Below are 26,943 nucleotides of genomic sequence, written 5' to 3' on the forward strand. Positions count from 1 at the left end.
GCACATCCATGGTTCACAGAGAAGTGTAAAATCCCTCCAATCCAAGTTATCATGTCACAGTCCGTGTTTAGCGATACTCCAACACAAAGATGGAATTTATAATGATTTATTAATTCTAAGAAATAACTGTTTGGGTTTAATTCCAGTTATAGACTGACAGGCTTCCCAGGATCTGTGTGATAAGATGTTATCATGCTGTATTTGAGATGTTTTTCACTGGGGAATTTGAGGCTCTGCACAAATCAAGCAAGTTTTATTATTATAAGTCATCTACTATGACAAATTAATTGCTCAGACAAACAAACCATCTGACTGAGGCGGTTCTGTCTGCAGCAGGCGGCAGCCTGTGGTCAGTAACCACTGATTGTGCTGCATCCTGTCTAAATGCAATGAAGTATGTACATGACACATAGCGCAGAAGTCAGTCTCTGTTTACCTCTAACAACCACTGCTTAGCCATGGCAGTGAACAAAGCCGTAGAGGAGACAGTAAGAGGACAGACTGGGGACAAAATGACATTAGAGATGAGAAAATGACACTGATACACTCATCTATCTCAGTTGGTGTTGTCAAATGTATTGTTATAAATGCCGTCACCAGAGAAGGTGGAGTTTTGTCACGTTTCTTTGTCATTTATGCTTGTTATAAATACATAAGCCGTAAATGTCAGGGAGGATGTGTTGAAAGCTCCTCCATGCGTCACATAGTCAAACACATGGAAATCATGTATGCAACCAGGCAATCATTCTGTGGCTTTACCCATCCTGCCTTGACTCAGTGATCTTTGAGTCTTGTTTCTGTCAGCATGTTGTGCACATCTGAGTCTGATTACACGAGGGGCTGTGAAGGATTCAAGTATTTCATTAAATCCCTGAGGAAAACAAAAGTCAAGGGTTTCTACTGAAGTGCAGTGTAAGGAATTCTCGACTTGGCAACATCGTATTGTTGACAAAGTGATGCATTCTTTTTGCATCAAGTGGTACCATTAAGCTGCCACCAAGTGATTAACAATGGTTTGGGGTTTGGCTGGTCTAAATTTGAGAAATGAGCTTGAAGAATCTAAAATGTGAAACAGTTTGTTCCCTGTGCTGAAGGAACCTGCTACAGTGGGAAGTGCAGGGTTAGTTCAAACTGTCAGACATGTGGCTTCTGTTGATGTCTGGATTTTTGTGGGCAATACTTCCTCAGGGAGATTCCATGTTGTGTCTCTACAATATACAGCGACAGGAACTTGAAGCCACCCAACAAAAGTAGCTGCTGTGGTTCCACAGAGCAAATGCTGAGACCGAACAAAGGGGGGTGGGGGGGGCAGGAAGGAAGGACTGAACATGGAAACTGTATCAGAGCAGATAGCATGTTGTGTTGGGCTGTATTGTTCTTTAGTATAAGCAATTGCCTGGCTGTAACTGTAAGACAAAACATTTAATCTTGGATTTTATTGTGAAAGACATTTGTTGGACTTAAAATACTGAACTGAAATGGGCATTTTGCTAAATACAAAAATGGAAATTTTGGAAGTCAAATTACTGCCGCTGTAGCGCCTGAGCTAGAATTTATGTCCCTCTCTTCCCCTGTGACAGATTGAACATACTAAGAATGTAAATGGGCATCAAACATCCTAATAGACTTAATGATCAGAAGTGAAGAAATACCGGCAAAACCCTTTCAGGGAAATAGAAAAACCTGATTCTGAACAGCTGAAAAGATATTCATCTATGTTATTTTGAGTAAAAATATTTTAAGAAGTAAGGGTTAGTCTGATAAATCACGAGACTTATTCTGTTTCTGAGCTTTTCATTTACAGAAAAATGTTCTACTGTTTCTTTGCAGGATGGTTCAAGACAGCGCAAAGAGAGAAAGAAGACTGTGTCATTCAGCAGCATGCCCACCGAGAAGAAAATAAGCAGCGCAAGTGACTGCATCAATGCTATGGTGGATGGCTCTGAGCTGAAGAAGGTGCGATCCAACTCGCGCATTTACCACCGCTACTTTCTCCTTGATGCTGACATGCAGTCTTTGAGATGGGAGCCCTCGAAGAAGGAATCAGAAAAGGCCAAAATTGATGTGAAATCCATCAAGGAGGTCCGCACGGGGAAAAATACAGACACTTTTAGAACTAATGGAACCTATGATCAGATATCAGAGGACTGCGCTTTCTCAGTCATCTTCGGGGAGAACTACGAGTCCCTGGACTTGGTGGCAAACACAGCAGATGTAGCCAACATATGGGTAACAGGACTGAGGTACCTCATCTCCTATGGGAAACACACGTTAAATATGATAGAGAGCAGTCAGAACAACATGCGCTCGTCGTGGTTAGGGGAGCTTTTTGATGAGGCCGACCGTAACAACAGCAAACAGATAACTATATGTGCCGCTGTGCAGCTCGTCAAGAAGCTGAACCCGGGACTTAAAAATGTAAAAATAGAACTGAAGTTTAAGGAGCTTCACAAAGCGAAGGACAAACCAGGCTCCGACGTGACCAAAGACGAGTTCATCGAGGTCTTTCATGATCTTTGCACCAGACCAGAAATTTACTTTCTCTTTGTTCAGTTCTCCAGCAACAAAGAATTTCTGGATACCAAGGACTTGATGATATTTCTAGAGGCAGAGCAGGGCATGGCTCAAGTTAGTGAAGACATCAGCTTAGAGGTGATTCAGAAATATGAACCATCTAAAGAGGGTCAGCTCAAGGGCTGGCTCTCTCTCGATGGCTTCACCAACTACGTTATGTCGCCAGAGTGCCACATATTTGACCCGGAACACAAAATGGTTTGCCAGGACATGAACCAGCCCTTGTCCCACTATTACATCAATGCATCCCACAACACGTACCTGATTGAAGATCAGTTCAGAGGTCCCTCAGATGTGACCGGGTATATCCGTGCACTCAAGATGGGCTGCCGCAGTGTAGAGCTGGACGTGTGGGATGGGCCTGATAATGAACCTGTTATTTACACTGGCCACACGATGACGTCACAGATCGTTTTTCGCAGCGTCATCGACGTCATCAACAAGTATTCCTTCGTTGCATCCGAGTTTCCACTGATGTTATGTTTAGAAAACCACTGCTCGTTAAAGCAACAGAGAGTTATGTTTCAGCACCTGAAGAAGATCCTCGGAGACAAGATCATATTGGATCCTCCTAAACCTGAGGACTGTTACCTCCCTTCTCCCTCGGAACTGAAGGGAAAGATCCTGCTGAAGGGGAAGAAGCTGAGTACGAACTGCACAGCCTCGGAAGGTGAGGTGACCGATGAGGACGAGGGGGCAGAGATGTCTCAAAGGATGAGCATCGAGTCTGCGGAACAACAGACCATCGCACTGAAGAAATTCCAGCTGTCCAAGGACCTCTCTGATCTGGTGACCTTGTGTAAGTCTGTGGAGTTCAGGGACTTCGCAACGTCCTTCCAGAGTCAGAAGCACTGGGAGCTCTGCTCCTTCAATGAGGTCTTCGCCAGTCGCCATGCAAGTGACTTCCCTGGTGACTTTGTCAATTATAACAAGAAGTTCCTGGCGAGGGTGTACCCCAGCCCCATGCGGATCGACTCCAGCAACATGAATCCACAAGACTTCTGGAAGTGCGGTTGCCAAATTGTAGCAATGAACTACCAGACTCCAGGCCTGATGATGGATTTAAACATTGGCTGGTTCCGTCAGAATGGGAACTGCGGCTATGTGCTGCGTCCAGCCATCATGAGGGAGCAGGTTTCATATTTTAGTGCCAACACCAAAGACTCTGTGCCCGGTGTTTCTCCGCAGCTCTTGCACATCAAGATCATCAGTGGACAAAACTTCCCGAAACCCAAAGGCTCAGGTGCCAAAGGAGACGTAGTAGACCCCTACGTGTACGTGGAAATACATGGCATCCCGGCTGACTGTGCTGAACAAAGGACTAAAACAGTCAACCAGAATGGGGACAACCCTCTCTTCGACGAGAGCTTTGAGTTTCAGATAAACCTCCCAGAGCTCGCAATGGTGCGCTTCGTGGTGCTAGATGACGACTACATCGGGGATGAATTCATCGGCCAATACACAATACCCTTTGAGTGTCTCCAGCCAGGTTTCCGCCATATACCGCTACAGTCTCTGACGGGGGAAGTTCTGCCACACACCTTGTTGTTTGTTCATGTGGCCATAACTAATCGAAGAGGAGGCGGTAAACCACACAAGAGGGGACTGTCTGTACGAAAGGCCAAGAGGAGCAGGGAGTATGCCAGCATGAGAGTGCTATTGATCAAGGCTGCGGATGATGTCTTCAAAACAGCCATCCTGCCACTTAGGGAGGCAACGGACCTCAGAGAGAACATGCAGGTAAGAAATTAAAGTTCAAATGCATTTGGTTTGCTTGTGTCTTCACCATTGATGCACCGTTATGATCTAACATGTACAGTATGTGCTGACTGCAAGAACACCCCCTGTCTTCTTGCATGAGAAGAGTAGAAATTTATACCCTCAAGTAGAAAGGCTTCCTCCTTTGAAAGAGAAACACGTAACCACCACGCTTGACTGACTCTGATTAGATTTAACCGCCATGTGTTGTGCAATACTCAAAACAGATGCAGACAAGTTGCGTCATAATGTGCATTACGGTGAGAGTCCCATTTGAATGATATGTAATAGATTTCAATAACTTCTAATGTGTAAATAGGAAACAGATACAGCAGAACGGAAGAGGTTAAGAATAATCATGTTAAAATGCTACAACAAATTATGAAAATGTCCTTTAGCTTTAACCACAACATCCTAACCCACACAAACCCAGTGTCAGCCTGAACTTCTTCCCCCTGACATTGAACACGTTTGTGTAGCATCATGAAAACAGTGTAATACTATCTTTTATGTGTAAATGTATTATACACATGCTCATTCATAGTCTCTGTTAAGAAAGATAATACATTTTATGAGAAATGCTTTACAGGAGCTTCACAGCACTCTGTGGTTGGTCTCATGTTGTGTCTCTCCAGGCATCGCATTGGGATTTATTTTCGGTCGCCCTGTTTATGTTGCAGTCATTGTGTGATAATAAGCCACTGGCCTTGAGAATATAACACATCCCGGCCGTCCTGCCACAGTTTGTCCCTTCGGTTGTTTGCGTTGGGTTTAAATTTGGCCTCTCACAGGAAGGTTAGGATTTGTGTGTGTGTGTGAGTTTTTTCCATTTCCCTGTGACTCTGTGACTGTCAGTCCAGTTGGTTTGAGTGCTTGTGAGTGTCTAACAAAAATGAAACTTCTCCCAGGTAATTAGTGAACTTGCGGTCACTTCCTCTGACAGCGTCTTAGTTATGATTATATGTTTTATTTAGATGAATGCCAGACTTAAGTAACATGGACTATTAAGTTACTCTCTCTTCACACTGTAACTGATGGTTATGGCATCAGATATTTGTTTTTATTGGCATGTCTGTGCAAACCAGTATGACTGCATGCAGGCCCAGCTGTAACTTCTCTCGTCTCTCTGCAGAATGCCATAGTGTCCTTTAAAGAGCTGTGCGGCCTTTCAGCTGTGGCCAACCTGAAGCAGTGCATCCTGGCCTTGTCCCCTCGACTGGCTGGACCCGACATCGCCCCCCTTCTGCTGTTCAACCTCGCTGACCAGTACCCTGAGTTGGAACCACAAGGCCTGCTGCCAGAGGTCCTTAAGAAGGTCGTCACCACCTATGAAATGGTAATTTGCAGTCAGGAGTTCGTCTCTCAATGGGCAGAGTAATGACTCTTCAAGGACAAGTGTAGGGGGCTTAAATATTTAGTATTTAGATTACTAATATCTTGCAGCCCTAGTGTAAGTGGGCAGTAGGCAGTGGTTCACAGTTACAATGGAATGGAAGAGACCTAACCTTCCAAACTAGCTTCGACGCCAGTCAAATCAATACATTAGCTTCACTGGTCTTAATGGGGACACACAGTGGTGGTTAGGTAATGGGGCCAGAGCTCTGTTAAGTAATAAAATCAATATTCGCAAGTTATGCAACATGCCATTGAGGTTATTCCCAGACAATACCATTATCCCCATCACATCCTGTTCTCTGACCCTGATTCTCCTCACGCTATGATGGAGTCGAGCATTATTTCAAGCAGAAGGAAGAAACCCACCGACTAAGTAGAGCTACAAGTGAACGACTTTGAATAATCTTGCACCCAGTAATTAATTTGTTTTATCGGATATTTACATCCTTTTGGTTGCAGCATTATGTTTCCAACAGAGACACAATGAAGTGCTATTTACACCCAACAGAGTTATTTTTACAACACTCTTCATCCATCATGAGCATCTGAAAAAGGGGGGATGCTGCTGGAAAGAGTCAAGACGAAGACAAATTAAGGTGACCCCCCTCTGCTCAATTCAGACTCAGCAGTGGAGGGGGAGGTAATTGGCCCTGATGGAAAGAGTAGCAGGGAAAATTTAGTTGGAGGGGGAAGAAAGGAGAAAATGACGGGTGTTTGGGGACCAAAGTCGAATAAATTAAGAGGAAGGGCTTAAGTGGTGTGAGGCTGCGGGGCCTTGATCATCCGCCGAGTGCCCGGAGAGACGGGGAGCTGACGAGCACGGAGGCGCAAATGAAATGAGGAGAGAGAAAAACTTAAAGAGTAGTAAATAATGTATGGGACAATAAAAAATCTGAAATTCAGGCACTGTGTCAAAATCCACCAGTGGGGAGGAACCAGGCTTTCACTTCCTAATTGGCAAAAAATAGAATCTGGGTCTCGGTCCCTGGCCATTCATGTGCAGGAAGAGAGAGATTTAGCACGGTGACAGTTTATGGTCTTAGATAATAGGGTCCGGTTTCCGTGTTTGTTTCGCAGCAGAGGAACTGAGCCCACAGTTGGTGGATGGAGAAAATATGAAATCTCTGACATGTTGATCCACGGAGATAATGAAACCCATGTGTTAGTCATTTCTTCACTTGGCAATAATCCAGTATTATTTTTTTCCCTGTGGTATTTGGGAAAACATCTGAGATACTGTAAATATGCATCAGCGCTGTGTTGTGCTATTATTCATCCAATACACCGTTAAGGTCTGTTGTGTTAAATAATCCATTCTTAGAGTTTTTAAATGGTCCAGTGCAGAATGGAATTACTCATCCTACATCACCTTAAAAATAAATGAGCATCCCTGTGCTTTTTCCTGCAGTGCGGCTAGTAATGATAATAATAATACGACTAAACACACCAGCACTTACAGTAGGTAGTCTTTAGTGTGCAGATGGGGCACAGTGCACCCACCTACCTTTTAGAATGTGCCTCCTAAATGAGATGCTTCATGTGCCACCGGGGCTGTAATTTCTTTCACCCATCAGGGAAGTAATCACAGTGTGTGCGACAGCTCGACGTGCCCCCACTGCAGCTGCAGAGTGACACGAGCAGCCACAATCACTTAGTCATGAGCGCTTGTAGCCTAACATGGTGATTCACTACATGGGTTTGTGAGACTGTGTCTGTCCCCACGTGAAGCACACGACATGATGGAGTCTTATGTCATCAGCCTTTTAGAAAAGAAAAGGCAGGATGTTTGTATTGTCTTTAGAAAAATGTCTTCGCCAATTCTCCTAAAATGGGATTTAGAGCTGAACTGTGATGCCGTAAGACAAAAAATGAATTTTTATAAGAATTTTCTTTTTTTAATAATTCAGTACGTTGACGAGAAAGATGGAAAAACCAACAATTGATTTGCAAGAGATCGTCGTTCCACAATCTTGCTGTTCACAAACTTAATGTGAAGAACAAAATCAGCAGCATCTGATCATCCAGTGAATTTCCAGTGTCAGGACAATGTGTTTGACTGTAAATAAATCACAGCGGATGATTCACAGTGACGAGCAAACACGTGACCCAGAGAAAATGTGGCAGTCTTCAAACATTGTTGGACAATAATTCAGGGGCTGATTACAGACAACATAAATGTATAGTCAATTTAATTCAAATAGCACTTTTCTTACACAGTAGCAACTCAACAAAATCCAAAATAACATTACATTGATTAAACAAAGTTAAAAACTGTTGTGATAATTGTTGTTTCTCTGTAGTAAAACTCACCTTCTCTACTCAAGTAATAAGAGGACATTACTAACTGTTCACTTTTGTTACTAATAGAAGTTTCCCTTTTCTCTTTTGCCCTCCATTCTGCCTTCGACACCACTCGCTACTCGTTCTTTTCTCGGTGGTCAGCCACGTGGCCGGCGAGCTCCAGAGATCGATCTCAGGGGCACAATGTAGAGAACGGCTCTTTTTTCCACACGGTGGCTTTGTCACACTGAGCTTGAATAAAAATTGTGTTTTTCTTTTCGTCCTGGCTGCTGAGCTGGGCGGCCTGGCCTGCGTGGCACAACGTTGCAGTGCACTTAAGGCACTTAGGGAGCGTACGAGTAAATGTACATGTCAATTAAAAACAACGCCGAGGAACACAAAGGCCCCGGATACCAAACAGGCATTAACTGAATATCATCTCCTTCAGATGAGACAATTAAGCCATTACTGGAATATTCAGGGGGGGAAAGATCCAGATGGTTCGCGAGCCACCTTGTTCGCGCCGTGCTTGTTCACCTGTCTGTGGAAGGCTACACATGCATCATTAACCTCCTGAAACGCCTGCGAAAAGCCAGAGAGTGTTTTCCTTTTTTTTTTTTGGAGCCGTGTGGGGAGGATGCGGTGTCTGGATGTAATAAATGGATTCCCGAAGCCTTTGAGTCGGCTCTAACGGCCACCATGAGAGTTTTAACAGTTTGCAAGTCAGAGGAGATTGTGCACTCAATTAAGGCCGAGCACAACAGCAGAGGAGCTAAACTTAGCATCATTCACAGCTGCGGTTTCACGGATAGCACAGTAGTGGTGTGACTCATAAGGCTTTGCACCTTTTTAGGTTTAACGGTTCACTCACCATCATTATCAAACAACTTCGATGATCTGCCGTAACAGAAGCTTTCCAAACCAAGCAGCAGGTCTGACATGTACTTTATATTTTTCTCCTGAACATAGGACACTTCCTATTTGGAAAGAAAAGGCTAACATCCTAATTGCTTGTCTCCTTTCCTCTAATTCTGGGCCACAAAAATGCAATTAAGCGACCTCGCCCACAAGCGCGCCTGTAATAAAAGCTTGTTTTTCACAGCTCTCCCTGGACAGATCCACCCGGCCAGCAGACCGAGACTGCTCCCTGCTTTGTTGTGGAATGCCGCTTCTGCTGATGTGGAAAATGAACGCAAACGTGAACAATATGTTTCGTGTGCTTTCAGGTGATCCAAACCAGCCGGGCGCTCCTGGAGACCTACGAGGGGATATATGACCGAATCCTACAAACGCAAAAAGCAGGTAAGAGACGGAAAAAAAGAGAGAAACCCTAAAAGCCTGTGTTTCCCGACAGTATTAACCAGCCGCCGAATGTTTGCCTGCGGCTCCTTCGTCTCCCCAATGCTACAAGACACAGATAAATCAATTGGAAATTGGGTAGAGCTGATTATTCTTGGCTTATTTGCAGGAGAGTGGAATTACCATTCGATTCATGTTTGAATTGATGAAGCTGTGATTCCCACCAGCAGCAGCAGCCCCGTGCTGTATTTTAATTGCAAGGTTTGGTTCAAGGTTCAGAGATGAGTGAACCTGAGAATGACGTCAGAGCTAACAGACGGTAGCTCATTAGCTTTTTCCACAAAACACCCTCATGTGAATTTAAAGGAGACACATTTTCCTCATATACAGGCTCATCATTTTTATTTAAAAAAGGTTTATATGCGCAAATGTTGAGAAAACACAAAGTTTGAGCTCCTGTCTCTCTAAGGCCCCCGTCTATCCCTGATTGGCCAGCTATCCCATTCTGTTGTGATTGGCCAACCGCTTCCACCGTCCTTTAATATGTTTATTCAGCCCCCACATGTTAATATGATGTGGTCAGGGATAAAGTCAATCCACTCGTTTGATTGGCTGCTCGTCAGTGAAGCTCAAGAATCTGCTGATTGCATTATTCTCCGCGGTCAGTGTTAGTACGACCCACGTTCGGTCTTTATTCTGTGACAGTTCTTCTATGAAACGTGCTGCAGTGTACAAGGCTGAACTCCGGTAACGAGAAAGAGTTCACTTTAGAGATTAATGTGCTTCATAATGCAGCACTTTGTGGTCAGGGATTCCATCAAGTAACACAGAGAGCTGATTTATCACGGCGCATAGGACCGGGGGAAGCGCCAAGTGAGAGCGGAAGGGAGCAAAGATGGACCATCATTACCGTGGCTCAGCTTTATTGGTTTCCAGATGGATGCCTTTATAAAATATTCATCGCCGATTGTCTCGGCACATCAGAGAGAAGCAGGACTGTGTCTTTTAATCAAAGGCTTGTTGCTGTTTTCCTGTCGTTGGTCCACCACGTTCCAGCCCTTAACAATTACCAGATAAAGGGGAAGGGAGTGTCTGAACTCATCGGTTTGCGTGTGCAATTTTTAAATGGCTGCTGTGCCACAATCACCCTTTTTCATCTGTGCAGCCTTCATGAGCATCTTTCCTGTTCTATTTCTCAAGGCCACCGGCGGTTTGGCAGTTTACAGATCTACAGTACGAAATTATTTACAAGTGTGCACAGTTTGCAAATACGTTGACTCAACACATTAATATTACACATTGTGTGATTTAGAGAGTGGATGTGCATTGTGCTGCCTGGAGTTCTACCTGTTGCTCATCCGCACATAACTTCTTTATTTGAAATCATTCAAAGCCCGAAGGAGATATTATCTGCTTCATCACCGGATCGTCTTCACAACATTACATTTAATTATCAGTAAATCTGTCGTTATATCAGATTTTCACTGCATGTTTAACAAAATAATTAATTTAGTCAATTTCAACTTTGTGTAGTGATTTGTCTCTTTGTTTTCCAAATTAATTCACAATACTACAAAACAGTAATACCCAATATATTGGAGCGTGAACCAGAACGGCCGAAAGAAACAAAGGATTTAAGAGGGAATTGATTATTTGGTATTTTAATTTGGTATAATTTGCCCGATTTATTTATTGTTGGCTAATAAAAACTTCACGGACATCGGTATCTGATGTAATAGTATCCGAGTAGTAACTTTTTACTCCCTAGTATCAATGTCAGACCCCAAAAATCTATTTTGGGCAGGCTCTACTTAACATGATATTAATATTCAATGTTTTAAAAGAATCGTGGTTATTTTCACGACCAGTACATTGAGACAAAAACCCCAGGATCTGATGTAGCTATCATTTGCGGCACAGAGTGCAAGCGTAGATCAAACCTTTTTATTCAAAAGCTTCCGCAGAAGCTTTGCGGGTCTCAAAGCATTGTCATGTCTGATTATTACCTAAAAGCAGCCGGACACATTTCAACAGCTAACAAATGTGAAGTAGGACACAACAGATGGCAAACTGATGAGCTTGAACATTGATTTATTTTTCACCCTGAACTGACACATTTTCATCCTAGCGGTCTGTGTGTGTGTGTGTGTGTGTGTGTGTGTGTGTGTGTGTGTGTGTGTGTGTGTGTGTGTGTGTGTGTGTGTGTGTGTGTGTGTGTGTGTGTGTGTGTGTGTGTGTGTGTGTGTGTGTGTGTGTGTGTGTGTGTGTGTGTGTGTGCCATGTGGTTTTATGCACTTGTCTGTTGTGGGGAAACTGGGTCAGTACAAACCCAATTCCCCCTTTACAGCAGGCGGAACGTTCCAGCAGCAACAGCTATTAAAGTTGTGAATAATCCATCACATCAGCTTAGACAGGGGCTCACTCCCCCCCTTCCCAAAGGAAAAACACACACACACACACACACACACACACACAGTCAGGTGTTTGCGGCTCAAACACGGATGTCACTTCCCTCAGCCGACAGTCACTCCACTTCCAATTAGTGAGTCCGGCTCGATGGCTGAACAGACTAATTAGATGAGTACACAAGACGTCGTTATGAGCCAAGTGGCACACGACGGTCGGTGTGTTGATGCTGAGCAGAGGGAAGCGACAGGTTTTTTTTTTCCAAAGCAAGGAGCGAGTGTTTGTGTTACACATGTTGAAACACATTAGATGTGTGGAAACCCTGAGATCACACGGTGCAGCACCATCTTTGTTCTTTGTTCTTTGCTCATTCAGAATGTAGGCCACTGCAGTATAGATTTAACCCCTAACCCTATTTTTGATCGGCAAAATGCTCTATCAATTTCACCATCTCCAATATGAGTTTATATACGTAAATGTAATGTGGTCAGGTTTCAGACTTGAGTCGCACAAAACGAGCAAATCGATGACGTCACCCTTGGGCTCGGAGAAATTGTGACGAGTCGTTTCTTTAATTTTCACATTTCATTGTGTAAATGTTCAAAACTGACAAGGGGCTGCAATCATCAAATGACGTGTATTCTGTGTGATTCTCAGATTCAGTGAAAGAATGATCAATAATCAATCCACTGAATAATTCAGATTATGCTAATCTTCTCTGCGATGCTATGCTGTAGCCGTTACACTCTGAGAGAGAGAGAGAGAGAGAGAGAGAGAGAGAGAGAGAGAGAGAGAGAGAGAGAGAGAGAGAGAGAGAGAGAGAGAGAGAGAGAGAGAGAGAGAGAGAGAGAGAGAGAGAGAGAGAGAGAGAGAGAGAGAGAGAGAGAGACTGTACAGCTGCCGTCTTGCAGCATTACCTCACAGACATCACAGTGAAACGCCTTCCTAAGGATGAGCTTCCCCGTTTCTTGCCTGCCCGACTCCATAAAATGTTGCTAGGCAACCTCCAGTGTGTGTATGTGTGTGTGACAGAAAGAGGAAGCTGTGCACCATTTTTCAGCAAAGTCATGGTTCACGTGCGCAGCAGCAGCGGCTCTGTACTTACAGATGGCGAAATTGAAGAGACATCATTTTTACGTGACGGTTAAAACACAGGAAATGTAAAAAAAAAATGAAGGTGCCTGTGTGTTGTGGGTGCAGCGGTGTGATGTCTGGTTCAACGATGACGAACGTGTCCGTCCTGTGAGTAAATTCTCTCAGCTGTTTGAGGTTATGTTCCTGCCCGAGGTCTGTTAACAGACTCGTATCTTCAGCTGAGAGCCACTGAAACAACCCAATCCCACACCTATTATGATGATTTGCCGCGAAGGGATCTCTCTCTCTCGCTCTCTCTCTTCCTCCCTCACGTGCACACCATGTTTCCATAGCAACAGTACCAACAGGGCCCCCGTACAGACTCCAGATATCAGCGCTTCCAGCGAACAAAGGTGTTGTGGGTAGTTCCCAGTGCAGACGTGCATTATGCAGCTTTGTGCGTAGCAGGAACTCTGCGCTCTCTCTCTCTGGTTTATTTACCTCACAGGCCAGGGCTGCCTGTTGCTGCTGTGTCAGTGCTCGTGCTATAAAGCACACTCCACATTAAACATGTCCTTGCTCAGACTCAGTCATGCAAAGGGAAGAGAAGAGAGGAGGTGGGAAACCTCCTCAGGAGACAGATCCCTCCTCTGTTCGATGCTTGATGCTAATCCACAGTGAAAGAACGTCATGTCTGTCTGCCTACACAGCTTCTCTCCTCCACTCTTCTCTCCGTTTCCGGGGCGCTTTACTCTCTCTCTCCTCCTGCCTCAGTGCTTCCTTCAAATTTTTTTTGTTTTCTTCTCCTCCTGTGTCTTATCAAGCGTCTCTGCTTTCTCTCCTTTTTTTTAACAGGTTCACCAGGTTTTTACTCACTCATCTCCCTTGACAGCCCATTAATACCTTGTTGGGATCAGCCGCTCACTCACATTTCACCCCAGGACATAGATTTCAAATTAATGAAGTACTGCAGGAGGGCACACGTCAACAGACAGCACAGTAAATATTAATGTAACACTGTGTAGATGGTGATTAATTAATCTGATTGGAGGAACTCTGAAATCATGGGGCACCCGATCACCCATCTAAAGAGGCTTTAGCTGTTCTCCTGTATCTAATTGGATCAAATGTAACAAAGAAATTAACCTTACTCTGGACTTTCAGGTGTAAAAACCTCCTTAAATCTAACTCTCAGCTTTAATTAGTTCAGATATGTTCTTTTAAAGCTGACACCTGCACAGCAGCAGTCACTGTGATCCCCTCTCACACTGCAGATGTGCAGTAAGGAGAGAGGAGTCGTCCTCCACAGCCACAGAGTCTGTGTACGTCTGCTGCAGCAGTCGACTGTGAAGTGTTGACAGTACATGCCAGGGTCTAAGCTCTAATGTGTTTCACCCAGTCCCGGTTCCCAGACTCCTGTCACCTCACCGACGTGAACTCCGGGCCATAATGACAGATGCAACACTTTATCTGGTGTCTGTTTCTCTTTCAGCGATGGAATTCCACGAGAACCTCCACGACTTGGCCACGAAGGAGGGCTTGAAGGGCCGGAAGTTGCACAAGGCGGTGGAGAGCTTCACGTGGAACATCACCATCCTGAAGGTGAGGGTTTCGACTCAAATCAGCCACAACTCCAGTGCCCGCTGTGATGTTTGCGACGTGGGACTCTGTAATTTGAAATGTGTTACTTCTCATATCGCTGCAACGCGCTGATGGTCGCAGGAGGTCAGAGCACAGGGTCAGGGGCCTCGGGCGATTCTCTCTCTCTCATGAACATTTCGCCATTATTCTGGTTATGTGACAGTTCTTGTTAGAGGCTGTGCAGCAGAATGGTTTCCAACTGCAGCTGAAATGAAAAGAGCTGCAAATAGGCCCTTTGAAAGGAAAAAAACAGAGGATATAGGACAGAGAGAGTTTCAGATTGCGGGGTTAGATAAAACTTCTTATTAAAGATGAAGACAGTGATGTTCTGCCTGCACTCCAGAGATAAACGTTGATTCACCCCGGCATTGTGTAAACGTTCACTGATTCCTTGTTGCTGCGTGGGAGGCATTTGGAGAAACGCATTAGATCCACAACGTTATGTTCCATTGTTAAAAGGATTAGTTCACATTATTTAACTTTTTTTTTTAAATAAACCTACATTTAAGAGTCTATAAGTCAGCAGTTCATGGAAAGGTCTTGGCTGATGTAAGCAGTAATTTCAGTTATAAAACGATTTGATGTCAGATTCCAGGCTTTCAGGAGATGTTCTATGTCTCTAAACTGAAAGTAGTAGTTGTTGTGATTACGTCTGCAGGTTGCTGGTTAATCATTGTTGCTGAGGGTAGCAACAGTAGCTAGGAAGCTCGTTGTGTCATAACCAGCAAGTGACGTTAGGGCAAAGACGTAAGGAGACATTTGATGCTTTTTCTTTTCTCTGGTGTATAAGTTCTGCAAAGTTAAAAAGCCCAAATGACGCAGTAACAGGCTCCTGACAGAAAAAGGCTCCTGAGAGAAAACACTGCTCCTGCAGCTCCTCGTCAGTAGTCGGGCCGACACCTTCTCATCACCGTGATGTTCCTTGACACGATGCCCGACATTTGCATAATGCACGTCTTGCAGCTAGTCCGGCTCGCCCCCTAACATCCAGGTACAGCGAGAGCAGAGGCTGACTGTTCCTGCACGTGCTGGAAGACTTTATTAGGGGGGGGGGGGGCTTTAAAGAGATAGGAGCTCCTACTGAATACTGGGATTCTAGTCCTCATCAATCCTTCTGGTTTACTGTCACTGGTATGACTGAAGAAGTGATGTGGTTAATTAGAAAATCATTAGTGTAACTTGATGAACCCTGTACGACACAGCTGCTCTGTGTCCACCACCACACTGACACTTTGTTCCATCCCCTCAGGGCCAGGCAGACTTACTGAAGCACGCCAAGAGTGAAGTCCAGGAGAACCTCAAGCAGATCCACTATGCCGTGCTCACCTGTAACCTGAGTAAAGGCGGAGCAGCGGGCGGCTCCACGGGCTCCGAGTCCAGGGGCCGACGTAGCCTTGACGCCATCGCCGAGAAGGCCACTGTGGAGGAGGAGCTCACTGGTGAGGACAACTAAAGTCCCACAGTCCCCTGACACCCCCGTTCAGACCTATACGCTGTTCCTGCCTCCTGAGCTCAAAGCCCACAGCTCCCTCCGTCTCTCTGTCTGTGTCTCTAACCTGACTTCATTACTTTACACTCATGCGCACTCACTTACTCAGACACACACCAGTGTTTTTCCACATTCCATCAAGTACATTCCTGTATCCCAAGCACAGCTGTAACCTCTTACAGACTTCTGCCTTGTAATCATAAATAAAATGCCACCACCACTTCAACCCAACTTCAAATCTTCAAAAGGTCTGAGGTTGGGTTTTTGGAAAATTAGTTTTTAGTATTTATAACCTAAAATGTTGCCGCGTTGTACCGAAGCAGGGTTTTCTCTGGGCGTCTGGACTTAGGGGCTTTTTGGACCATTATCATGACTAAATGTAAAAAAAAAAGCTGATTGTCAGAAGATAGCGAGGAAAAATAAAGCCACCGATAAAGTGAGTGCTCTGTCCTGAGTGATCTCAGATTTGCACCAGAAGAAAAAACCAGACCTCGTGTGAACTGCACTTTCCTCCTCCTCCCATAGCAGTCTGACAGTGAGCGTTCTTGTTGGTGTCAGTGTCGCTGTGACCACTCATCAGCTGACTGAGACCCTGTAGCGAGTCGATTGCTCTCACATAATTATTTTCTCCGACACTTAACATTTCTCACACTCGAGTCTATTTGAGCTCGTCGTCTGTGACAGGGCGCAATTCTTGGCGGTTTCACAGATTTTCTCCGTGGTTAATTTTAGTTGCGAAACGCTGAGAACTTGTTTGCACTGAATTAATTTCCTCTGTTGCAGCAGAACATGTTACAGCAAACCTCCAGGAACTCCTGCAGGTTCAACCGGACTAATGAAACACGTCTTAGACTGATAAACTCTAGAAGACTCGCTGTAGATTTGAGTTGTCTGTGTTGCTGTTTCACGCCGTGTTCAGGCAATATACCAATTACCTATCTTGCCCACGTCTGCACACAAGATAAAGCAAGATTAACTCCGTCTATTTCATTTCTATAACCATAAAACCTTGCATTTAAAGGATGGTAAAAACTTTATGGATGTCTTAAAGGTGACTCACTATCAGACGGGTCAATGTGTCAGACAGGTCACGTGATCGAGCAGCTGCAGAGCACACAGCTCTACTGTGAAGCAACAAACTAAGTTAGAGATCTTTTATGGTATCATGAGAAGTCTGGCAGTGGAAACGTTAAAGGTCTCAGTAAGCGCTCCACAGATCCTGAACCAACTCAAGTACGTTCTTTTAAAATGATTTGTTATTGCACCGGTGTTGTCACAAGTTTATTACCCAGAGGGAAAATGTCGGACTCTAAGGTGACAAATAACCCACAAACTAAAAGAGCAGGAGAGAACTCTCAGCGAAGTGTTTTCCATTCCTTGGTTTTAGGTTCTGCCTCTAAGTCCTGTAATAGCAGAGGGAACCCTGTGTGGTGTCTTTCTTTTTAAACAGTGGCTTCACATCTGACGCTTCCCTAATGGGCACAAGTCGTGTAAATGCCAAATCTTAAGCATCCAGCAAAAGTAAGTGTCAGACACAAATCACGCTGAAAACTCAAATCCATTCATCTACAGTCGCAGCACAGTCGGTCGCTGTCCTCCATTCTTCTTTCTGACCCTGTCACTCATTTCCTGTTTGAGCTGGGAGGGCAAAGTCAACTACCAGCCACGTGACGGACAAAGACGTGAAACTGCTCAGAGACAGTGCACTTCTACTCTGTGGACAGAGGGGAGGGGGGTGTGGGGGTGCTACACGAGGAGACGAGAAAAGAAAGGGAGCCGTCGGCTTGTTGAAAGAGATTTTTTTAAAAGCACAATTTTCTGGAACTATGAATGTAACAGGACTGAGGGAGCGACCGGAACCGGAAGGAAACGGAAGAAGTAAACAAAGAAGAAAACGTGAAGAATGAGAGTTAAGAGTTGTTTACAATAATGAACTTGTCCATGTTCTCGTCTGCCAAATTAGTATCATATACTATGTGTACATATATATATGAAGTTTCCTGTTACCTTTTTTCTGCAGAGTGCATCATTTTATTATTGTATACTTGGAAATATAAGATTTATTTTATAAAAGATATATAAACATGTCTGTGGAGAAACTAAAGTTTTACGTGTGTGTAGATATCTGATAACGAGCGTGGTCACAGAGAAGTGGCCTCGGTCCCGGTGGACACTGAAGGAACTGTACGAGAATGTATTCAAACAGCAAAAGTCTCAAAAACCACAACCAGCAGCTGCGTGAGGAGGAACCACGACTGGAAGCTCAGCACATTCACTCACATTTCAGCTTTTCATTTGGAAATTAGTGTTTGGTTTTTTAGGGGATGGTCCTAAAGAGCTAAAAGAACAACATTGGCTTTACGCTCCGGAGGATTTTGACCAAATTTCACTGTTACTTTCAGATGTTTGCAACTCATAAAAACTGCCAGAAACTCTGTCTGTTCTCTTTTTCAAATGTATTCTTCCAGGTACAATACGTTCCCAACTAATTCCACTGTAATTTGGAAAAAACAAACAAATGATAAATCCCGTCTGGCAGGTTTTAAAAAACTCATTCCCTTGTTTGTTAGTGATGGTTTTGGTTCGGTCCTCTTCCTGAGCAGAGTGATTGAATACATCGCTCAGGAAAGTAACTCCATGTCTGAACTGGAGGTCATGTACAAAAAACTGACTGTGTGGTTTCATTTCAAATGTGCAGTTTGTGCTATTAATCGTATAAAAGTTGTTTCCCTGCCCGACGCTCGTGGGATTTGCTGTTTCATCTCGTCACTGCTCAACAGATCATCCACGTGCAGGTCTGAGGAAACACTGTGCAGCGTTAGCTCGGTGGGATTCGCTCTCGTCCGCCTGGCAAGTGGAATGAGTCACTTTGTAAGAATTTAAACTCAGGTCTTTTGAGGTGGTGGAGAAGGAACCGGTCCTGGTGACACTCGTCTTTAATCCACAGTTACGCTGTGTTTGAATTGTGCCTCATCACTGCTACATGAAACCTACTGTATCATGTGTTAACATGTCTCTCTCCCCCCCACCCACCCACATCTACCACAATGTGGCTTCCATAGGGCTCCAGTGTGGTTTTCATTTCACAGCTCATTACTGTGTCTATATTAAACAATTCAAACTAGAAAACACTTTGTTTTCTAATTATTGAACGAAGGATACTCAAAAACAAGAACCAGGAAACCAGGTGGAAGGACGAGTCAGGAACCCAATTTAAACTTGATCCAGATCAGTGCAACCACAGTGAGTTTAACCTGCTTGACATCAACTCTGAATATCAGATTCCAGATTGAGAGATTGAGATAATATTTAATGCCCTGAAATAATTTGAACCGTGAGGTTTTGACAAATGTTCACCAGCTCAACCATCACGTACTGTTCATTAAATAAAGAGGAGAGTGGTGTCCTCTTCCAACGTGTCGAGTATAAACCACAAAAACAGCAAGTTTCTTTCTCCTGTTTCACCTTTTTAAAAGACACTAATTCATGCAAGTCATAATTTAGATGGAGGCTGTTTTACATTGGTAATTTGATAAGTTTACAACCAAGTCATCAGTTTAAAAACCTTTAAGTCTGAGCCTTACAATGTAATGTGGTGTCATTAAACTACCTTAAAGTTGTCTAATGGATTTTGTTGGGGCCAGTGCTTGGACGTTAATCTAATCAAAAACAGTTTGAAATCTAAATTAGATTTATCTTTTTTCCGAACACACAGGAATTCTTATTCTCTCGTCAGCGAGCAGTGGGACTGTTTGATTTTCCGTCTCCCTCTCTTTTATCTTATTTCCCCCTCACTTCTCACAAGGCCGTGCCCTTCATTCTTAAACCCTCTGTCAGATCCCATGATCCAGCATCGTCTCTGAAGTCCAGTGCTGTGCCAGTCAACGTGTTTATAACTGTCGTGGAGAGGACGAATAAAGACGCGTCTCAGCTGTATCACCAGCCTCATCTCTTTTATCTGTCAAGGCTGGAAAAATAAACTATGTTGGATGGATTGTGCGGCTGCGGTGTTGTGTTAATAAACCAGATAAATAAATAATGTGTTTTTTTTCTTCACTGTGTCCTCGGGTGACGGATCAGATGTTGTCCAGGTCGCACCAGCAGCTTTCTCTGCAGCTTCTTCCTGCACAAACAGTTGCATCTGGGAAATCCATCATCATCATCATCATCATCATCATCATCTGCCTCTTGCTGTCCACTAATAAGCTCCCCCCTGCTGCAGCAGCAACCAGGTCCACGCTCGCTCTCCTCCCTGCAGGATGCACCATGTTGGACTGACCTTCCCACTTCGGTCATCGCTGCTGTTTCTCCCCGTTCCCCTCGTTGTTGTCGGGCGTCCATGTCAGGTGGTTCACATCCCGGCCTCTCATCGAATCACTCAGTTTCCTTTCCACTGACTCGAAGCAGAAGAGAATCACTCAAGTGTAAAACGTCACTTGAGGGTCAAAGGGATATTATGCATTTCTCTCTTCTCTCCCCCGGCTCTGTCTCTTGCATGGTTGAATATTGGTTTCTCAACCAGTAATTATCCAAGTGGCTTTAACTCACCAGATGAAAGTCACTGGGTTTAATCACAGATGTTCTCGTGAACCACTCTGAACGTGTGCTTGATAACCGGTCAGCACAACATCTCAGGAGACGTTTGCTTTTCTCAGTGTTCATTTCCTCTAGTTTGTTATAGTTTCTTTTTGTGTTCATGTAAAAGTTAAAAGGTTAAAAAGCCACGAATCGGTAAATTCACAGAAAACACTATTCTGAATTTGTCTTCACAGTAATCCACTAACAATCAGGTAGAACAAAGTAAGAACAAATATGTAATAATAATCTGGCCACCAAGTTTGGCCTTTTAAGGCATTTTTCTTTTCTTCCTCAGACCCCCCCCCCCCTTATCCAAATGGAAAGCCCTGATACTCAGTCTTGTGTTTTTCTTATTCAAAGCCACTCTGAATGAAAACATTGCAGCCAGATGCTCGAAATGAAACGATTACCAGAGGTTAGTGTCATGTTTAATTAGAGAGGTTCCAACACCAGCATCGGAAGTCACTCTGACACTGCTGCAGCTTTTGGGTTGTGCATCGACGAGTATGTAAATCTTTGACGAGATCTGAAACCATGTCTTTAAAGTTACTATAAAGTATCGGGAAGGCACAAATGATATCTGAACACTATGTTTAATGCAAAAAAAAACCCTTTAATATTATTGCTGCAGAGCCACATGAGAATGTGATCATGTTGGTCCGGACTCTTCCAGCTGCTTTTCCAAAGCTGGAGAAGCACGTGCATTAGTATCGATCGGCTCCCGGAGCTGTGTGGAGCAGAGGGTGCCTGGGGAAATGAAGCTTGTTTCAGATGGATCTGCCTTCCAGCACGCACACGCACACACACACACAGACACACACAGACACACACACAGACCATGCAGGCCCTATATTACAGACATGCCAGCTGTGTAGTCACTGGTGAGCATTACATTCAGGGCCCCTGACTGCAAATGAACGATCATCATTCAACTGTAATCCTGATCTGGAAACTGTGTTCTGTGCCTGGATCCAAAATTATAAATATGTAAATTAAATAAATAAAATGGCTGCAACTGACCCACTTTATTTCTTTAAAAGAAATCACCAAACATATATTTTTAAAAATCAGCTGTCAGCCAGTGTAGATTCTGTTCTTTATTTAATGGGAGTTAACCTTTATGATCTCTCTTATCTCAGGTTAAAAGCCGACCTGTTATAACACTGACTGATAAGCTTTACACACACAGACACACACAGACACACACACACAAACACACAACACTGTTCCTGCTGCTCTCGACAGTTCACTAAACGTGCGTGAGGAACATGTAAACTCGCAGAAAGGCCCTCTAATGTTCTCTTAAAGGAGCTTTTCTGATGAGCGCTGATGTGTAACAGCACCGCGATGAAGTCAAATGGGTTTTATGAGCCATAGGAGGGTTTAAATTGAGGGTTTCTGTTTTGCGCCTTCGAAGCCGTAGATTGTCCCTGTTGGGAATCATGACACGTTGTTCTGTCGTGTTCAGCTCTGATGTCCCTCGCTTTTTAAAAACAAACTATATCTTTGTCACATCACTTGAAATGTGACAGTGTTATAATTGAGGTTTTAAAACATATCGAGCTTGATGATTTAAACCTCGCAGGGAAAGCAAACAATCCTTATCTACAGGTTTGAGCACTTAAATCCACGAGTTGGACAATAAGCGAGTCGGTGTTGAGGGTTTGAACAGTGAACCTTGTCTGGAATAAATCACCGGCATCACAGACGCAGCAGACGAGGCCTCATCGCTGATTTAGGGACTCGCACATTCCCAGAAGTAAGCAGCGGCGGTGCCATGAAGATGAATGGGATTGGACGGATGGATGTTGCTGGTGCCGAGCGTCATGTCCAGGCCTACATCACCACGTGTGCGTTTACAGCAGAGCGGGGGCACTCAGATGAGCTGTGTGAGAAATGTTTGGACAGGGTGTAAAACAAATGGGAGCGCGGCGCACGCTCTGAGTGAAGATGCTTTCTGTTTGGAAGCAGACGTCTGTATCCTGTGGTCGCTCCAGCGATGGCAGGACAGTTTGTGTTACTGCCGCCGCCGCCGTTCGTCCGTTTCTCTTGCAGCCAAATGTCGGTTGACAGGTCGTGACAGCCTCCAGACACCTTTCACAGACCAGGTCCCCAATGGAATAAAAAAGGTCAGTGAATGCATCGCACTCAACATCTCTCCTCCATCGAACATCTTCTCCTCTTCCTCGTGTATTCCCTCAGGTTATCGATCCGTCCATCGATCCTTCCACAGAATTCACTGTTCTCATCTCAGGTACACGGCCTCTTACTTGGCTTCCTCAGCCAGGAGTGAAGTGACATGTGAGTGTTGAGTGCCGTCCGTGACCTTCGAGGCAAAAACAATAGAAAACACTAGCACAGGATACTCCCCTTAGTGACAGGTTCAGGCAGGTATGGTTTGAGTCTGCGCCTCCTCTAGGTTTCGAAATCTTTTTGAGATTCATGCATACATCCATCTATCGCCTTCCACTTATTCGGGCTCAGGTTGCAGAGGTAGCCGGCCAAGTCCCAGATGTTCCTGTAGCTACGCTTTCCAGCTCTTCCCAGGCTAGATGGGATGTGCAGTCCCTCCTTCTGGGTCACAGCTTCTGCTTGGACGTGCCCCGTAAACCTCCAGCGCCATGGAGGCCTCCTGACTAATCACCTGTATGCCACCTGTCCCCTTTCGATGTGCAGGAGCAGCGGTTCTACTCCGAGCTCCCACAGGATGTTTGAACTCCTCAACCCATCTCCAAGGCTGAGGCCAGTCACCCTACGGAGAAAACTCATTTCGGCTCCTTGTGTTTTGATCACTACCCAGAGTTTGTGATCATAGGTGAAGGTTGTAACGTGTGCTTGACAGATATCGGTGACAAGAACCACCTGAAATGACAGAAATCGTCTTTGAGACTTTTTAAATGGACAATTGTCCCATCCGCTAACATGGAAGAGGTTGGGTTTATGACCTACACTGCAGCCAGCCACCAGGGGGCGATTATTAGGATTTGGCTTTACTTTGGGTAGCTGTCCCTGTCGTCCATCTTTATATAAAGTCTCTGGTATTGACCAACATCTGCAGCTTCTGTGCTCATTATCAGTTATTGAGCCTTTCATGATATATTAAACCAGCCAAGTTTCCTGAAAATCTCTGCATACGTCTACATCTGCACTTGTTTCTGCAGCGTCGGCTCTAAAGTCTCTCCACCCCGAGGCGTCCCGGCCTGGTGCACTTCAACAACACACACACACACTGTAGCAGAGTTACCTTTCCCCCCCCTCGTATCTTTTCTCAGTGAATATTTCATGCTCTGCTCGTCACTAAACTGCATGTCCCAGGGCGCCGTCTTTCCCTTTTGTGGAAAGCAAGCGGTTGCTCTTCAGCAGCACTTAGTGCCTTCGCCGCAGATTGAGCGTTTCCACGATCGTGACCGAGTCATGAGCCCCACAGCGCAGTTAAAAGGAGAGACTGAGGAGGCTCATAGATCTCAGAGGAGACTCGCCTGATGCTCACCACGCTCATCTCAGGCCCTTCCTCTCAGACGCTGAGGGGGAACGTGCGAGGAATTGGGCAGCGGCTCTGGATAATTCAGCGGCCATTTAACACGGCGTCCCCCGGCTGGAAGGACGAGATACAGTTTGGCATCTTATCTCAGGAGAAACTTCATGGAAGGAACATGTATATCATAAGTATAACATGTAGCCATCGGGACGCTCTGTTTTACAAGTGGCCTTGTTAAAAACCTTTAGTGTTTTATGTTCCCGTGCAAAGGGACATTGACCAGGTGCGTTCTGACCAGCCGATGTTTCACACACTGTAAAAACATATTTACAGTATTTACCCATGTTTAACGTTCTTGGTCTTCAAGTTCAAACTGAAAGTACAAGAGTTTTAGATACTGTACACACACACACACACACACACACACACACACACACACACACACACACACACACACACACACACACACACACGGACTGATTTCCCTTCCGTTAAACAATATGCTGTATGCAGCATACTCTCTGTTTACAGTATGTAGCACCCCCACACTCTATACTTTAACTCACCATACGTTAGAAGGATTTGATTTAGGTAGTTACCACGAAGGTTTACCTGTTTTGATTTTAAATGACTGACCCAATATAATTAATATTTACTAGAACTTATAGGTTTGCAAAGTACAACTTATGACCCTTTGAAATGAAAATAAAACACAAATAATATAAGATCCATCTAAAAAGAAACTGACCTTATGCAAGAAAAAAAAATATATATAGTAGTAAACTAAATCATCTTTAATCAAATTAGACAGAATAAGTAGCGAAGTATTTGCTGGTTTACAACCAAATTGTATATTTCAAACTTAAATTCTAGTTCTGTAAATCAGAAAGCTATATTCATCAATGAATTAGCAACGTGCTAACGATGCTCGTGTTGGTGAAGCCGACTGAAACTTTATCTCTCATCTCCTTCTCCATACATTTCATTCAGTTGCGTAAAACATCCTTACATCTGTTTCCTACCATATTTATTTCTTTATTCAAAATGTGTATTTAATACATCACCGGTCTTAAATAAACCCGACACCTTCCACTCTTGGTAACTTGCCTCGGAACAAACTCGGCGCCCCTGACGAGCGGCGCAGCAAGCCGGCCGAGGTGTCAGGAAGGAAGTGGTGTTGAATGACCTGTTGTTGTGGACAATGTCACACTGCAGCCCAGCAGTATTTCTCACTGTGACACAATAACGACTTGTTCTTTGCCATTGAACATTGTGGCTCTGGCTGGACCGGTGCCATAACTGCGCCGGCAGGATTTTGCCAGCTCCCCAAACAAACTCTCGGCTATCCTCTGCCCCATAATGGCGCCTTCTTCTCGCACAATGCCGTCACTAAAAGTACATGATGTGCCACTGGCTGATTTGACTCTGCGGTCACTGGGGCCGTTTGTCTCGCCTGGCTTGCTCAGAGGCACGCTGGCAGAGTGTGAGCTGCACGATTTCTCCTTGACGGCTCGGAGCTGCCTGCGACCCTGACGCCATAACTCACGCCGGCCGGGGGCCTGGGTGTAACGGTTAGGAGGAACATTGTACGCTCCGGCACTAATGGCGGAGGAATGACATCCATTCTCAATCAGAGCAGATTGAGGGTGAGCGAGACGTCATGTTGGAGAGAGATAGCCTCGTTCCCCTTGACTTGATTAGAGTGGTCGTCGAGCCAATAAACTCCGGGACAGATATTAATGCAATTGCTGAAGCAGCTGGTTCCCGTCTGAGTTACGATCCATTGTTTCACAGGGGTGGGGGGGGAAAGGCACAGAGAGAGGAGGGAATCCGACCGAGAGGGGAAATGCTACGGAACAATAAGCAGTTGTTGGGAGGGAGAGAAAGAGGAAGTTTGCACAACAGACATAAACAATGTGGGCCGAGCGTGAAGGCCCACCGGCGTCTGTCTCCACAGCTACACGTCCTCTTTTATACTTTTGATAAATAACACTGTCTGGGTGTCGTCAGTAAAACTGTCAGGACACATCACACCTGAGGGCTGTGCTCGCCCAAGGTCTTTCAGAACCCGGTTGACTTCCCTCCAGCTGCTTTGTCTGAAGCTTCTCATTCAGACGCTGTTCATGCAAAGAACTTTACAGATCTTCATTGTGTTTTGTTTTGACGTTTTCTTTTTCATACTGTCCCCTCAACAATCACAGGATGATCACACCCTTTCACTTCAGATCAATCTGAGCTTTAACACAAAAAAAACCGCCTGTCAACCTTCTGGCTTTGATACTGGAGATGAAAGCCTCATCTCTGGAAATGTGCATTTTAAAAGCAGTCATCTGCCGCCACCTCGTGGTTGCACAGGAGTAATGCAGATGCAGTGCAGTGCAGTCGCAAGGGGGGGGGGAGAGAGTCGTCACACTTCTGCACAGATGCACTTTGTCCACACAGCATTTCCTCTTCTAAATAAAGCCGTGACCTGTTTTAATGTTTAATGTTTTTACCCTGTTCTGCAGGTGAGCAGGAGTCAGCACATTTCAGAGACGCTGTGAAAAGGAAGAACATCATAACACCTCCAACTGCAGCCAGGACAAAAATCACTGCTGCTCATGTTTGTTACAGAATTATTTGCAAATAAAGATTCTGCAGCTATAGAATCTGAATGTGCACGTAAACAGGATTTCCACTAGATGGCAGGTTGAGCCCAGAGAACTTACTGCCATCCTCTCGTTCCCCCCCCCCCAAAGCTGCTCAAGAGTTTTCCATCTAATCAAGTCTTATTCTGCTGGGAGCCGCCTCCCGGAGAAGCACACCTGCCCACTTCCTTTTCGTCTCCATGCCAGGGGAACGCGGTAACCTGCTCCCACAATGCACCGCAGGTCCCCTCTGTGAGCAGACACTGTAGTAGCACTGTGAGCATATGGCACTTTCTTAAAAAGGAGGTAAAAAAAAAAAAGGATTTAGAAGTGAATGTTTCTTA

At 44.7% G+C, this 26,943-nt stretch overlaps 1 protein-coding gene across 1 annotated transcript in view; it reads left to right on the forward strand.

Annotated features, from left to right (window-relative positions):
• The window catches only part of LOC118113682 (inactive phospholipase C-like protein 2), a 32,583-nt gene extending 13,538 nt beyond the window's left edge, over window positions 1-19,045 (forward strand). The window contains exons 3-7 of the mRNA XM_035163616.2: window positions 1,831-4,314; window positions 5,465-5,668; window positions 9,234-9,309; window positions 14,279-14,388; window positions 15,677-19,045. Coding sequence (XP_035019507.2) covers window positions 1,831-4,314; window positions 5,465-5,668; window positions 9,234-9,309; window positions 14,279-14,388; window positions 15,677-15,880 — 3,078 coding nt within the window. The 3' untranslated portion in view covers window positions 15,881-19,045. The remainder of the gene's footprint in view (window positions 1-1,830; window positions 4,315-5,464; window positions 5,669-9,233; window positions 9,310-14,278; window positions 14,389-15,676) is intronic.
• Window positions 19,046-26,943: the final 7,898 nt, after the last annotated feature.

This window comes from Hippoglossus stenolepis, chromosome 8 (genome assembly GCF_022539355.2).
Source record: "Hippoglossus stenolepis isolate QCI-W04-F060 chromosome 8, HSTE1.2, whole genome shotgun sequence".
Classification (NCBI taxonomy): Eukaryota; Metazoa; Chordata; class Actinopteri; order Pleuronectiformes; family Pleuronectidae; genus Hippoglossus; species Hippoglossus stenolepis.